Source organism: Rhinolophus ferrumequinum, chromosome 10, assembly GCF_004115265.2.
Source record: "Rhinolophus ferrumequinum isolate MPI-CBG mRhiFer1 chromosome 10, mRhiFer1_v1.p, whole genome shotgun sequence".
Taxonomy (NCBI): domain Eukaryota; kingdom Metazoa; phylum Chordata; class Mammalia; order Chiroptera; family Rhinolophidae; genus Rhinolophus; species Rhinolophus ferrumequinum.
The window spans coordinates 5,180,329-5,195,788 of NC_046293.1; the positions used below are offsets into that span (position 1 = coordinate 5,180,329).

At 56.8% G+C, this 15,460-nt stretch overlaps 1 protein-coding gene across 4 annotated transcripts in view; it reads left to right on the forward strand.

The window, feature by feature from the left end:
- SCUBE1 (signal peptide, CUB domain and EGF like domain containing 1) overlaps window positions 1-15,460 on the forward strand; it is a 123,998-nt gene that overhangs the window by 53,180 nt on the left and 55,358 nt on the right. For 3 of the 4 annotated variants that reach the window (XM_033118302.1, XM_033118303.1, XM_033118305.1), the window contains one exon: window positions 11,786-11,911. The exons of the other annotated variant lie outside the window; for it this stretch is intronic. In XM_033118302.1, coding sequence (XP_032974193.1) covers window positions 11,786-11,911 — 126 coding nt within the window. The remainder of the gene's footprint in view (window positions 1-11,785; window positions 11,912-15,460) is intronic. 4 annotated transcript variants of the gene reach the window in all.

A 15,460-nucleotide genomic window follows, 5' to 3' on the forward strand; every position in this document is an offset into this window, starting at 1 on the left:
CAAGTAATCGGGTCCTGAAAACAACCTTGTGTAGTTTAGCTGCTATTATCCCCATTTCTCAGGTGAGAAAATGGAGGCTAAGAAGCAAAGAGATTTGTCCATAGTGAAGAAATAGCACAACCAAGTTTCGAACTCCGGTCAGACGGACTCCTAAAACCAAAGATACCGAATGACCAAGTGGATGGAGGGCTGGGAGCAGGGCCAGCCTCTCCACCCTCTGCCTGGGGCCAAGCTTCACCCTTTCGCTGACTTAGTACAGCAGCTGCCTCCGGGTCTCCCTGTCCCATCCAGGCTTCTGACGACAGCCAAGCCACAGTTCTAGACATGCTGGCCGTGTCACTCCCCACTCAGGGCCTTCTCACAGCTCATGTCCACAGTGTGCACACCATGGAGCAGCTACAGCTAACCCTTGTCTCTGCCACACCCGACCACCACCTTCCCAGGCCTTCCACAGTGCATCTCCTCCCCAGGGCCCCACACCTGCCCCTGTTCTCCCTGGGACCAGAGAGCCCTTTACAAGTGCCCTTTACCAGTGATGGGCCTTGATGGGTGCTATTTCCTCTGCCTCAAGTGCCGTTCCTGGAGAACTCTTCATCATCCTTCAAAACCCAGCATGCTTTTATCTCCTCTGGGAAGCCATCTCTGACTCTTAGGCGGGCCTCTTTCCTCTTGTACCATGTGGTTCTGAGTGGCTCAGCCCACTCTCTTAGGGGACAGGTGTGCGAGTAGGGCACTGTTGTTTCTTACGTCTAATACAGGGCAGGGAGCAGAGGAGACGTGCCAAAGGAAAGTGAAAAGGGGATCGGATCCATCTCATGAGGGAGATAATGTCTGAATTGTGTGTGGCATCAATTTCACAACGTGCTTTCACATCCCTCGGGCCGGGCAGCATGCACAGCCCCTGGGGAGGACGTGCCCGGTGCTGTGGTCTGGCTGTGGTCTGGCCGGGTGCCCTGCTGCTGGGCTCGCCTGGGCTCGCTCCTGCTGGGCTCGCCTGGGCTCACTCCCGTGCAGCCTGAAGGTCAGCTGAGGCCTCTCCAGCAGGAGGGCCCAAGTTTTTCAGAAGTTCAGGGACTCTCCCCCACTCACATCCCCCTGCCTGTACGTGAGCTCGTGAACTCATTCATCTTGGGCAACACGTGTCCTCCCGCGGGCCTCTTGTTCCCAGGGTCCCCATCACAGTGGCTGACCCAGTGTGCACACACACAGGTTTGTTTGCCTGGTGAGGTGACGACTCAGCAGTCTGTTCCAGTTAGAATAAATGGTGGCACTCGCGGAAGTTCCCAGAGGTGGTTCTACCTGCCCTTGATGCAAGCTCTTGGGAGACGGGAAGCGTCTTGACATTTATGGAGTTCCTGCTGTGTACCAAGCCTTTGGTATGCTTTAATCCTCAAAGGACTCTGGGAAGTAACAGCTGCCACCCTCCTGCGTAGGAGGGAGCAGAGGTGCAGGCAGGGCAGCACGCACAGCTGGCTGGGCACAGAGCCAGGACGGAGCCCGTGCTGTTTTCCACAGCACAGGGTGGGCCGTGGTGGGCCAGGGAGCTGCTCGCGTCCTCAGAGACGTTCCTGCTAGCATATCCGCGGTATTCTTGTTGGCTTCTCCTCCCGGGTCCCCAAGAGCTGCTGTGGGAACACTCTTGAGGCCGCCATGCTGGCCCTCCCACACCTGGGCTCCCTCCATCTGATCACCTGTCAGGAAGGAGAAACAGATGTGTCCCTGGTCGTGGGCAGGTCGTGGCCGGGGACCTATGTGAGCTGACTGTTCCCTCATGGCTTCCTTTAGGGTCCCCTTGGCGGGAGGGATAAGGTTGCCAGACAAAATACAGGCCACTTGTTTAAATTTGGATTTCAGATAACGATACCCTTTTAGTACAAGTATGACCACTGTAACATTTGAGACATAGGAAGTAGCTGTGGTTTACCTGAAACCCAGGTTTACCTGGGCACCCTATGTTTTTATCCTGTGCTAAATCTGGCAGCCCTGTGGAGGGAAGAGCATCTTCAGCCTCCCAAGCCTGAGAGGAGTGAAAACTCAGGGGGTGAGACAATCTCGCAGGTCTCTGTGGTCCCAGCCACCTGGGCCTCAGACAGGCGCGGGTGTGCTCATGGTGACGCCTAGTGGTCAGCCAGGGAACTTCAGGGGGTGGGAAGAGGCGGGAAGGTGAGTCCTGGGAGGGGACGGAGGGGGCTGGGGTCCAGGGGGAGGTGTGCTCTGACGGGACAAGAGCTGTAGAGTCAGCCAGCCAGGCTGGGGGGCAGCCTTTACTGGGCGCCATCTGTGTCTTGAGGGGGCTATCGGGGTCTCTGAACTGGGGACATCATCTCTTTATTACCCTTTAATGATTCTCCTCCACTTCAGAGGAGGAAATAGAGCAATTGCCAAGGCCACACACCGCAGAACAGGCTGGAGAGTGGGTGTGAAGCAGAGCTGCTGGGGCCGGGCCGCCCCCTCGTGATGCCGACCTCCCTGTGGCACGTGCAGACTGCCATGTGGTCCTCACAGCTGTCAGAGAGGCTTCCTCCCATCTCACGGAGGCAGCTTTCAGGGACTCCCAGGGATGGGACTGGTCAAGGCACCAGGGGTGGAGGGACCCAAGGGATGCTGGTGTCCATCCCTGCTTTCTGAGAAGGCAGGCCCTGCCCACCCCCTCTGCAGCCATCGGGAATACCAGGAGCCAGCCACAGACTCAGCTGTCCCTCTGTCCACGTGCACAGTCCTGTCCACCCAGTAAGCAGCCGTGGCAAAGGACTTGATCTCAGCTGAAAATGCATCCGGTGGGGTGGGCATCCTGGCAGGCTCTGTCCGCAGCGTCGGCACAGGGCCTGCATGCAGTCGGTACTTAGCAAAGGTTTACAGAAGGAGTGAGTGAACAAATGAGTAAGCTTACGCATCAGGGCAGTTGACAGCCCCTGAACCAGCAGTGTCTCTGAGCCACCTCCTAATGCGACAGAAAGAACGTGAGAGTCAGGGCACGGGGAGCCAGGGGATCGGGAGTCAGATGGTTACGTGTGGACATGGTGCCGACTGACTCGTGGCCCAGGGCAAGTGACTGTCCTGTGGGCTTCCGCTTCCTCAGTGAAAGAGAGGCTTCATCTAGATGCTCTCTAAGTCCCTTCCAATTCTAGCTTTCCAGAAAACTGGTCATTCTGGCTGTTGCCTTGCCTGTAAACTCAAAGTACAATGGCTTCATTTCAGAGCCATGCCCTTTGTCCATAACCAGCGCACTTAGGGACCAGCCACCCTACAGATGTGTGTTGAACTCCTATGACGGGCTCGACCGTGGTCTGGCCTCCGCGAGCAGAGCAGGTAAAGGGGTCTGGTCCTGGGAAGGGCCTGGTGTAAAGGAGATCCTGCCTAAGTATTTGTGGAATCAGCAATGGGCAAGTCAGTGAATGGCCATGGAAGGTGTTGGGAGTCTAATCCCACGAGGGTTGGACTTCTGTGGCTGGACCAGCTGGGCGGCGAGTGTTGAGAGAAGGCAAGGTGCCTCTTGGAAGGGCCAGTCTTCCTGGGGCCCTGGCCGGGGCCACTGAGCCTGAAGAGGGAGCAGGGGAGGAGAGCAATGAGGAGAAGAGCGGCTGACGGGGCAGTGAGAGTCTGACAAGGGGGGGAGCAGAGCAGAGTCCCCTGAGGGCCACTGAGGCAGCCGAGTGGGTACCAGGGCTGGTGGGCTGTGAGCTGATCATTTGGCCGAGGGGCTGGGCCCCCTTTGGGACTGCTGTAGAAATGGCCACGGGGGCCGGGGGCAGATCCCTGCTCCACCTCTGTCTGGACCTCAGCATTCTCACCTATCAGGTGGGCCTGCTGATGGTACCTGGCACTCAGAGTCGTGGAAACAGTCAGTGAGGGATGTTTGCAAAGAGCCTGGCATCGGGCCTGCCTCTGAGGAGCTCTGGGTAAGGAGAGCCCACCGTCCTAACCACTCCCATTTCCCAGGTGGGGCTGCCCCTAGGGACGCAGCCTGGGGTGGGCTGGGCTCACAGTCAGCTGGGGGTCTCGTCTGGGGCAGCCAGCTGCTGGCGCCTTGGCCAGGGAGCAGAGCCCTGTTTCTGCTAAAGCCCAGGCCTCCTAATTCAAGGCTACCTGAACACCATCCAGGCGCAGATGCTGTTGGCGTGTCACTAGGGGATGGAGGCAAATCCAGACTGGTGGGCAGGCAGGGGGGAGAGTAGGCGCAGGGCTCGCACTGCACTGCAAGCGGCAGCTGGGCCTGGGCCTGCAGACGGACGGGCCCTATTGCCTGAGTGTCGGCCCTGTTCTGATGCAGAGGTCAAAGCCCACAGTGACCAAGCCCAGGCCCCTCACCAGTGCAGTTGGGTTCAGTGAATACTTCTCAGGCCTTCACTCAAGACTAGGTACTGTGCAGAGTATGGGGGGCGGGCAAAGACATGACTTGGGCTTGGGCCCTGCCTCCTCAAGGAGCCATCGGTCTGGTGGGGGTGACCCAGCCGACCCAGAAGTTGCATTTAGTGTGGTGGGTGCTGTGAGAGAGAGGATGCAGGGGGCCGTGGAGGCCCAGGCCAGGCCCCTAATCCAGGCCAAGGACTTGCAAGTAGGGTGGAAACAAGGAGGGCTTCCTAGAAGAGGTGTCACCCAAACAGAATCTCAAAAAACTAGTCAGAAGCTGCCACTCAAAGGAGGGAGGAAGTGTGTCCCAGGCAGAAGGAACTACATGCTCCCAAAGGCACCAAGGTGAGAAGCAAGGGCAGACTGTGCAGGCCGACCACAGTGTCCTGTTACCTAAGGGACAGCCGCAGCTGCCCTGCCCCTTCCCCGTCCCTCTGGAAGTCCCCTGAGAACACAGGTTCTAACGTGAACCACCGCGCACATCCGCCTGTCCCACTCCGTGTCCCTTGGGCAAATTACCAAGCTTTTGTTCATCCTACTCGCCTCACTTGCAAAGTGGGGATAATTGCATCTGCTTTGAAAAGTGGTCATGAGGCGTAAAGGAGATTATTCCTGTAAAGCGCTTAGTGTCCAGCAGCAGATAGGAGCTCGATGGTGGCAGCTATGGTTCTCATCAGCCTGCAGCCCATTTTGCAGCCCAGAGTTGCTCCCGCTGGGTCTTGCTTCAGGTCTGCCCTGTGGATCCAGCCCCTCACCTCTCTGAGCCTCAGTGTTCTCGTCTGTTAAGGAATGGAGTCAGGGGGTAACACCATGATATAACAGCCCTGCTGGGTGATCGGGGGAATTAGTGAGATAACATATCTAAAGCATGTGGAACAGCGGCACAGTGGCAGCTGGGGGCGAAGGTGTCGTGGTCGTCTCTCCCACCAATCCTGTCCCTGCTCTGTTCCTGTGCCTCCCCCCCCACCCTCCGGGGCAGGACCTTTCTGACGCTTTCTTCAGCCCCTCTTTGAAGCATGTGGGAGCCCGAGTTTGTTTTTCCCTGCTAGCCTGGACAGCTTGCGGAGTCCCAGCCTCTTCCTGCCACCCCACCCCCCAAGGCTCCAGCCTCTTTCTGGGCTGCATAATTTACCATTGATGAGGTGGAAGGGGAGGGAAATCCCTTCCTCCCGGGTTGGGGGGGAGGGCAGAGCAAGGTAATTGTTCCCTTCTCCCCGCTCTGCTGTTCTGATGCCTTCCCTTCCCTCGTGTTAAAGGGACGTGGATGCAGAAAGTGATGTTATTGATGAAGTCGTCATAGCAACGACCCTTGGGAGGCACACATCCCAGCTTTGTTATCCTGGGCTGGGCAGTGAGAAAGACTGGCTCCTCAGCTCCTCAGTACAGATTGGGCTCGCCGCCCTCTGCCCTGCTTTAGATGCATCTGCAAACTTCGTTTTGTAGAAAGTGCAATGCACTCGCTGGCTTGAGGCAGGCAGATTCTACCATCATCTAACTCTGGGCGCACTCTGGTGAAGTATCCAAAAGAGATACGAGGTCTTTGGGAAAAATAGGCCTTGGAATGGGAAGGGCTGCGAGGCCTGTCACAGGACCCAGAGAAGGCAGGCATCCAGGAAGCACCCATCAGGAGGAAACACTGGGCACCTGCCTCTCACACAGGTGTGGCCCTGGCACAGCTTTCTCCCACCCTGGTCCAGCCGCCATGGGTTTGCTTGTGAAATGGGCATGGCAATTCCCACTTCTCAGGCTTATGATAAGTGTTAAATTAGATGAAAAGTGTAGTCAGAGCCCAAGAGCCTGCATCACACACATCTTCTGGAAAACTCAGAGAAAGGGGATCTTAAATGTATCGCAAGTCCAGCCTGCCTCTGTCCCCACAGCTGCTGCACCCCTCCAGGCTCCTTCGTGCCTTTCAGGGTGGTAGCGACAGCCTCCCACTTGCTTCTGTCCTGCAGTCTTATCCCTGCAGCTCACCTTTCACAAAGCATCCAGAGAGCTTTCTAACACATAAGTGTGTCACGGCCCGATTTACAACTTTCCATGGCTGCCCCCGGCCAAGATGAAGTCCCTCCGGTCCCGACCTGCTCCTGTAGCCAGCCTCACTGGCCCAGGGAAGGGGCGCGCACGCTGAGTGAGCACCTGGAGGCAGGTCCTGTGACTCCACTTTTTACACAGGCGGAAACTAAGGCTCAGAGAGGTGACGTGGTTGCCCCCGGTCATACAGCGAGTGGCAGAGTCTGAACTGGGACCTGGCACAGTGCAGTGAGGCATCTGTGTCCTCATTGCTCCCCGCCCCATCCTGGGCACCAAGGAGACACTCAGTCCGAGTTTGCAGGATGTAATCTGATTTGGATGAGTTGGATCAAATTAGATTCGACCAGGCGGGCAGCCTGGCCTGAATGGCACTGCGCCCCTGAAGACCAGGATTTCTCGGAACGACTCTGAAATCATATCTCATTTCCCCTCAAGGAGGGGAGATAAATGGGAGGGCGGTGGCGGTTCTGCTAAACTCGGGCGGCAGTGCGGTTACTCCCTCGTATCAGGACAGGGCCCTGGGCCGTGGGAGAGGCTGCACCTGCTCCAGAGCAGCTCTCTCGTACCCAGCTCCCAAGAGCAGATGAGGTACAAAGCAGAGGGCCACGGGAAGATGGACTTTGAGGCAGGGCCCGTCAGTTCCACAGACCTACAGAAACCCTTGCTTGAGAGGCAGCCAGGGTTTGGAGAGGCTACAGGGGTGACACGTGTGGTCAGAGGCAAGGCTTCCTGTGAAGTTGGTGGTTCTGCCGGTGAATGGAGGCTCTGCCCTCGTACTCAGTGAGGGTGGTGGACGGTCAGAGAGGAGAGAGGGTTAGGTGCTTCGTTGGGGCACTGCCCAGATCGCTTCACAGAGGAGGCGGCACCTGAATTGGCCTTGGAACTTAATAGGCTTTTAAATTCTAAGGACAATTAGTAGTAACAGGTACCATTTATCACACTAACTCTGTGTTGGGTTCCTAGTTCTGTTCACCCCAGGAAATGCTGGATGCCAGGGAGCCATCTGGGTCCCACAGTGTAGCACTGATCCCAGGGCACGGGAGCCAAGGCTGGGAGCCCAGTGACCTGGGTTCCAGTCCTGCTGTACCATCTGGGACAGGCTCTCCCTATCTCGGGACCTCATTTCCCCCATATGCAAGATGAACGAGCAAAATGGACTGCAAGGATCCATCCAGCCCTGACCCTCTGTGATTCTGCCAGCCATGAAGCCAGTCTTCTCCTGGCTGCAGAAGCCAGTGCTGCCCCAGAGAGGAGAAGGTGGTGGCAGTTCCTGTGCCTGCAGCTGGCGCGGAGCTGCATGAGTTACCAGCACAGAGGAAACCGTGTCTCCCCGCCCCCCGGGCTGCACTGTTGTAGCCATCTTTGGGATGGTTGCTTGGGTCATTTTTAAATGTGCTGGCAATACTCTGGTGACCGCCATCTCAGGGACAAGGTGACTCCGGAAGCACTCAGGTTGAGCTGATTCTAGCCTCACGGGAGCCTGGCTGTGGGTGGCTGATGTTCCCAGCTGCTCACTCCACATCAGACTGTTTCCCAGGACAGTGGCTGCTTAGGTACGAGAGCCGGACCTCCGCCCCAGACCCTCATGGAGGAGGGCCAAGGTTATTCCATCTCCCCTCCCTTCCCTATGGAGACAGAGTGTCCACTCCTCAGGGGGACCTGTATCAGGCAGTGAGGCCCCTGAGAAAGCTCAGAGCTCAGCCTGCCCTTGGGGGCTGATCAGAGTCCCACAGAGCAGAGAGGAACAACACAGCCACCACAGCAGTGCTGTGAGTGAGGGGAGCACAGGGGTCCAGAGACCCTTGACTGGTCTGGGGGCCAAGGAGCTTCCTGCTTCAAACTCATCATGGCTTGTTACTAATAAATCTAGATTCTCACAAAGGAAGACCCCCTGGTGGCAATTCCATGGTGTGGGAGAAAGCTCTGTGATTTCTAAAGCTTAATACTCTGTCTAACGGCCCGAGTTTGGGGCCACATCTGCTCCCCAGGGACCAATTTAGGGTTGGTAGTGATTAGCAGGTCTTCTCGTAAGTTGCGATTCTTTGGCTGGGAATGGAAAGTCAGCCTCCTTCTCTCCATCACATTTAAGCTTGAGCTTCACCAGGGGCCCTGGGACTCTCCCATCTTAGGAAGAAAGCACAGATCTGCCTGATTGGTGTCAATTTCCTGTGCCGGCTGTGGGACAGCCTGGAAGGGTAGTGTGCGGTGGTGGCATGGGGAGACACGGGGAGTATAACCCAGGAAGCGGGAAGCTCTGAGGAACTGGTGGAGTTTGAGAGAGGCCCAGGATTTCATTTATGGAAAACAGGAGAAGCAAGGGGTGGACGGGCCACTCAGGGGATGGTCAACCAGCAGCATGGGGTTGCATGTCATGGACTGTGTATAGGAGGCCGTGGGAGACGAAGCAGGGAAGAAACCGGAGCACCAGCTTCTTGTGCGTTTCTGGGCACCAAAGAGCCGCAGAAACCACGTGGGCAGGGAGTGAGGGGTGTCCCTGGGCTCCGCCCATCATTGGTGACAGCCACTGATGACGGCCAGGGAAGCTGCTCAGTGGATATGACCCACTGGCCAAAGCCTGGTGAGGGCAGGAGTCTCTCAGAAGACCTGACGAGGCACAGAGTATGTCTCCGTGGCCCGAGATAATGCCTCTACCCAAAGCTTCCTCTGAGGTGGGGCTGCCTGGCCTAGGCACAGCCCCGGAGGAGCTGTTCTTTCTCCAGATCTGCCAGAGAAGGTGCTGGCCTTCAGAACTTAGTGCCCCCATGATTGAGTACCTGCCACAGCTGGCACTTCCCTGCCTGTGAGGCACAGACTGTCTTGCCCATTTGAAAGATGAGGCTCGAGAAGGGAAGCCGTTTTCTCCAAGATACACCGCTGGTAAGGAGGCCAGACTCATACCCACATCAGCCTGACGTCACAAGACTTCTGAGAAACACGTGTGCTGGGCTGGCTCGCGCTGGCGCCTGAGAGCCAGCTCCGACTTCAGTGGTGTCACCCTGGTAGTTTGACTGGAGCATTTACACCACAGAAATGGGCAAATGCTATAAATCAGCCGCCACCCAAGCCTCAGCCCCTCCCCGCCAGGTGCTAAACATTTATCAGCACACGACTCTGCAAGCCCAGCCTACGCGCTGTTTGGGACTTCAGTGAACGGCCCGTGAGCTTGCGGCTTCCTGTGAGGGGCCTGGCACGGAAGAGCTCCGCTGATTCAGCTGTTGATTAGTTGGTCATTCGCTGGCAGTCCAACGATTTGATTTGAATAAGGAAGAAAGCCAAGGTAAAGGCATAATAAGAGTAGTCAAATCAGGTGGAACCAGAGGTCAGCGTGCTGAGTGAAATGCAGGCTTCGTTCATTTCAAGTCTTTCGTTTTATTTAATTTCAGACTTTCTACAATCTTCATTGTAGCTGCCAGGGTGTTTCTGTTTTTAAGTAGCTGTTGATTCTCAGCGGCCCCACGCCCATGCTTCACGCACAAGGCGTCAAGATGCAGCTGGCCCTCACTTGAACAGGAGCCTGTGAGCTACCTGGGAGAGGAGGGGGCCTGTGTGTCCCGTCTGTGGGATTCCTTCCCTCTGCCTAAAGCCAGCACTTCGCAGGGGGACAGGAAAGTCAGGTTCAGGCGGTGTGGGGGCAGACAGCAGCTCTTCCTCTCATCTGCCTTTAGCCTCTTGATGGACTTGTGACCTCCAACCTCTCACTTGACCCCTGACCTCATAAATTCTAGAATCTCCTCACAAATCACCAGGAAGATAAACAGCAACTGGGGTCAACTGAAGGGGTCCAAGCCACTCCAGGCAGTCAGTGAGGGGAGATCAAGTCTTCTGGGGTGGGGGGGGGTGTCCAGGATCTATGGGTGACAAGAGAGGGACCCTTGTTCTCCCCATCACACCAGTGCCCTCAGAATGTGTTTCTGCATAATTCTTGGGGAGCACTGCCTGGATGGGGTGCAGAGGCCAGGCCTCCGGAGACTTGAGGTGAATGGCCTGTAGTCAGTGTCCTCGAAACCCATGGGCAGCCCGGCTCCACACTCAGCTGGGCCTCTGGGGCGGGAGGGAATGGGGCTTTCTAGTCCGAGGCCCTTTCAGTGCACTGTGGGCCTTTGGGGCAGGAGTCTCAGTCATGGTCCCCTCGTCTCTGAAGGGGGTGCTTACCTTTATAGGGGATGAGACGCCCCAGATTGTTGTCACTGCCTGGGGTTTGGAGCCACAGTGGAGCCTCTGGGAGCCTAGGAGGAGAGGAGACTGAATCAGCTGGCCCTGTGAGGGACGGGGCTTCCGAGTCTGGCTGAACAACATGCCGGAAGGGCCTGCCAGGCAGAGCCCCCATGGGCAAAGCTCCAGATACAAAGCCTGCTGCAGCTAGCGAGTGGAGAGACTGTAGCAGGCAGTGGGGGGCCCAGCCCTGGCACGTGTGACACTCTCCCCCTTCTGAAGGGAAGTCAATTGCTGACTGCCCTTTTAAGATGAGGCCTCGGAGAAAAAGGTACCTAAAGTTTGCGTACATTTTTTGCTTCAGAAAGAAGCCACTGCCAACCAGAAGAAATCTCAGGCTAAGAACAGGAGCACAGTGACGTGTGCCCCTAAACCCAGAACGAGCTCCGTGAGGGCTGAGGGAGCAGCGCAGGGGTGTGTGGGTGGAGCTGGAGGCCGGCGCCCCGGGCTGCAGGGCTTTGCACTGGGGGTGAGGGTTCTGCGGACCCAGGGAGCACTGCGATGCCAGGTCAAAGAGAGACCCCCTTTGGTGTGTAGTTCAGGGCATGGCCGTGGGGCTGGCGAGGATGAGCCTCTGAGATCCCATGGATGTGACTTGTGCAGAAGCGCAATGAGAGCTGGCGAAGCAGGACTGACGGTGCCTGTGGGTGTGACAGCTGGAGGCTGGTGGGGCAGGTGAGCTCAGGGCTGCCGCCCACCCACTCAGCCCCGACCCATCAACACTGCTCTTGGGGCCGAGCCTGAAACGAAAGCCTTCGCCTGCCTCCCAGGAATGCGTGGTATCCGGTACAAACTGAAAAGTGCTGCGCTCCTCCATCGTTTTCCTGCCCCCCACACCCACTTCAGTGGGGACGCTGACTAAAGCCATGACCGAAAGCATTTCCACAGACCATACCCTGTAATCTGACCTAGGTCAGGGGCGTCACTCCGTGGGTCCCTCACTGCCACTCACTGTGTGGCTCTCAGAGCGAGGCCTGCCCACTGGGTCCTTGGCTTCTCCCTAAGGGCCCTCCATCTGGATGGCTTGGTGCACACCCCTATGTGGGTACATGCGGTTCGTGTGCTAACGGCAACCCAAGAACACTCCATTTAGTTGTGACGTTTCATTGGCTATCTCTTTTCAGCCTGAAATCTTCTCTCTCCCTCTCTCTTACCGGTCCCCAACTCTCTCTTATCTGTCTCTTCCCAGAGGGTATGAACTGCATGAACAAAGACCACGGCTGTGCCCACATCTGCCGGGAGACGCCCAAAGGTGGGGTGGCCTGTGACTGCAGGCCCGGCTTTGACCTTGCCCAAAACCAGAAGGACTGCACACGTAGGTAGATGGAGGCAAATGGGTCAGACATCCCCACGCGTCTCCTGCCATTGCTTTGTGGGAGGTCTGTCCAGTCTGCTGGACGTAGCCCAGGGAGGGATCTCAGCCCCTCAGGGTGGAGAGAAAGGCAGGCCCCCCAAAGGGGCCTGGGTAGGCATGGTGGATGGGGCCATGAACCAGGCCTGGGGTTTTCCCACCTGGCATAATACCACCGGCACAGCTCTGGAGCTGGGTCCTATGTAGAGCCCTGTATGATGGCCCTGCCAATGCTTCTTATACCCCCATCTCCTCCCCGCAACCCCGGAGACCCATGGGCCCTGAGCTCACGGTGTCTAGAGGCTATGGCACAGGGATCTACAGCTCAGGTTTCTGGTGCGCCAGGGCAGCCCTGGTGACAGGATGGTATAAAGAAGGAAAGGAGCTTGGTGCTGTAGGGTCCCCACCCAGGCTGTGCTGACCTTATTTCCAGGATCGAAGATTAGAACTCGCAGTCCCCCCGACAAGACCCACTGGAAACAGGGCTACCTTGGGAGATCTGGGTGGAATGAGGCCTCTGGCCAATGGGGGCCATTTCAGGACCAACTCAGGGGCCATTTCAGGAGCAGCTCGGAGGTCGGCCTGCAGGGCTCAAGTGTACTACAGCCTCTTGATGTGGTCATCCAGCTCCCCAGTAGGAGTGGCAGCCAGCAAACGAAGCAGGACAGCGGCTGACACACTCAGCTAGTCCTTCAAAAGCCGCGGCCCCAAGCGTGGCCTCCATCAGCTGGGTGGAGAGTGGTGGGGTGAGGCCTCCGCTCACTGGGCAGCTGACACCCAGACTGATGTAATGTTTGCCCCATGTGTGCCAAGAGCTGAGGGAGGCTGCTGTGAGCAGGCCCATCTCTGGCCAGACAAGTGCTCCATACCAGGCCTCTTCCTGACACAGGAAATAGTATGAAGGAGCCCAGATCCAACTCCCAGCAGGGAAGGCGGTCCCACTGGCTACTGCAGTGGGAGCCTGAGGCTGACCACCTCTCATTAAGAAAACGGCCTTGCTTTTTCCATCCTTCACTCTGTGGAGAAGACAGTGGCCCTTGTTGATCCACCATCCTTAGTCGCTGTGACTCTCACTGGTCACTCTCCCTTACGTGGCTGCCACACCTTTCCCAACTCATGCCCTCCTCAAACAGTCACCAAGGTCTTGGGGACCCACATGCATCAGACACAGTCCCTGTCTCCAAGGAGCTCATGCTACAGTCCCTACTCATGATTCATCCATTCCCCAAAGTGAAGACGTTTTCAGTGCCCAGCTGTGGTCCGAGATGTGGACCAGCCTGCCTTTTCTTTCCTGGTCTTTTCCTGTGGGATCGTAAAGATAAACATGTCCGCTGTCACCAGGGGTGAGACCATCAGGGAAATGCCCAGCTCGGCTCCAGGCCTCCAGCCAGGCCCTCCGATCTCTCCACCAGATGGATTTCATTAGCTGCAAAGAGAATTCCTGCCTCCTGACAACCTTCCGAACAGGAAATGAATGACTCCAGCTCTCCTAGTCCCCCCGTCGGGTCATCCAAGCTTCCTCGGGACAAAGGCCACGGACAGACACATGTGGAGTGGGCAGGCTTGTTGACAGGCTCAGTGGGAAGCAAAGCACATTCCTTCAGTCAACAAGACTGGCTGCCGCCCAGCTCTGGCCCTGCCCTGAGCTAGGTGTGGGGGAGAGAGCTGCGAACCTCCACGGGAGGGAAGTGGCCGCGGCTGACTCACTCCGTCACTCCATCTGGGGCCAGTGCTACAAGGGGACAGTTTACTCAGAGAGCATCTCCTGAGGGGCTGACCTGGTCTGAGTGGTCGGGGCAAGGCAGGGAGGGCCCTGTGAGCAGCTAAGATGCCCCCTACCACACCCCGACACAGAAGAGCCAAGACCTTGCCCAGAACGTTTGCTGGTGAAAACAACGTCCCACCCTCTCTGCTCAGGGTCTGGCTATTGCCAAAGTGTGTGGAGAGTCGGTAGCAATCCCGGAGCCGAGGAATTGGTGATGGCCTTGCAGCCCTCCTGTGAAAGGACTGCACAGAGAGCTGTCCGTCCAGTCAGTCTTGGCTCCTTCTGTGTGGCTAAGGTGGCAGGGTTAGTGTACAGTTAGCTCTGAGACTCCCCCCAGCCCTTGAGGTCACTTGAGGTCCAGGAAATTCTAGATGTAGAGTTGGGATGGGGGCTGAGGCCTGGCCCAGCCAGCCTCGATGGGCCAGCAGGACCACACTGCTCTGCCCCAAACTCTTTCATCGCTGCAGAGCCCAGGACCCACTCCAGGGCCGGAGGACATTTTCCCCAGTCTTCTCTTTGTCTTCCGAGAGCTCCAGGCTCCGGTATTTATTTCCATGTACAAGCTCAGCCCGTGGCGTCCATAAGATGCACAAACACTTCAGACAGGTCTGCATCTTCCTTAGAGTCACCCATCTCTAAGTGTAGGAAGGGCACAGCCCATCTCCTGGAGCCCAGAACTTGGAAACGACTGGCCACACTATTCTCACTGCCTACTCTCCGGCTCCACCTGCCTGCTCTGACATGTGGCTTTTCTCAGGCTGGGAAGGCACATGATGCCTCGCCCAATGTGGCCTCTGCCTGGATCCCTCCCTCACCTGGGATTTATGCTAAGCAGCTGTCCCCTAGAGCCCTGGGCTTCCCTGGTGCTCTTCCTGGACAGAGAAATTAGCTATTTTGGAGATAATAGTCTGACTCCAGGCTGTCAGGCTCCCCGGGAACACTAAGAGAAGAGACACTTCTGTGCAGCGGGGGCCAGAAGACTTTGTGCTCCAAGCCCCCATTGAGTTGCCTGAAGTGGTTCTGCAGGTCCTTGAAATGTCACCCTGGCAGTTGGGTCCCTCCTTCGGATGGTCATTAGCTCCTTGTGGCAGAGGCAGCCTGCTAGAGCCTGTGGTCACTATGGACAGCGTCTGGGACACAGAACAGGACCCATTCTCTTGACGTCCTCCTCACCAGACACCGTCACTCAGGACAGACGCTCTCTTGGTGAAAAGGAGAATACCTGGGAAAGGCGGCTGCAGAACGCGGTCCTGAAATGCTTGAAAGCCCTTGCCAAGGAGTTGCCACCAAATGACCTCCCTCCAGGACCAGCCCTGCTCATGGGTCACCCTGACAGAGCGTCATTAATTCAGACTCTGCCAATTCAGAATTTTTGTCACCTCTGACCGTATAGTTGGTCTGAGATTAATCTTTGCGTATTTGATCATCATCAGGGTTTTGCCAAGTTAATGAAGAGTGTAGATAGAATTGCGGACAGATGAGTAAGGGATCCAAGAAGACACCCTGTCCGTGAGGCCCTGGTGTACCAGATGACGGCCACCCTGTTGTCCTGCCAGCAGAGTGAAGCAGGGGCGAGAGGAACGCTTCCCGTGGAGATCCTGGATCTCCTAGCAAGATCCCTCACCCTGCAAAGTGATAACAGCACATTTCCTTTTCAATAAACTTGAATGTATCATTTGCTCTATTTCAAACTGGCTCCTCTCTGTTCAGCCACCTTTTCAGTCCACCCAGGTCATGGATGCTGTAGG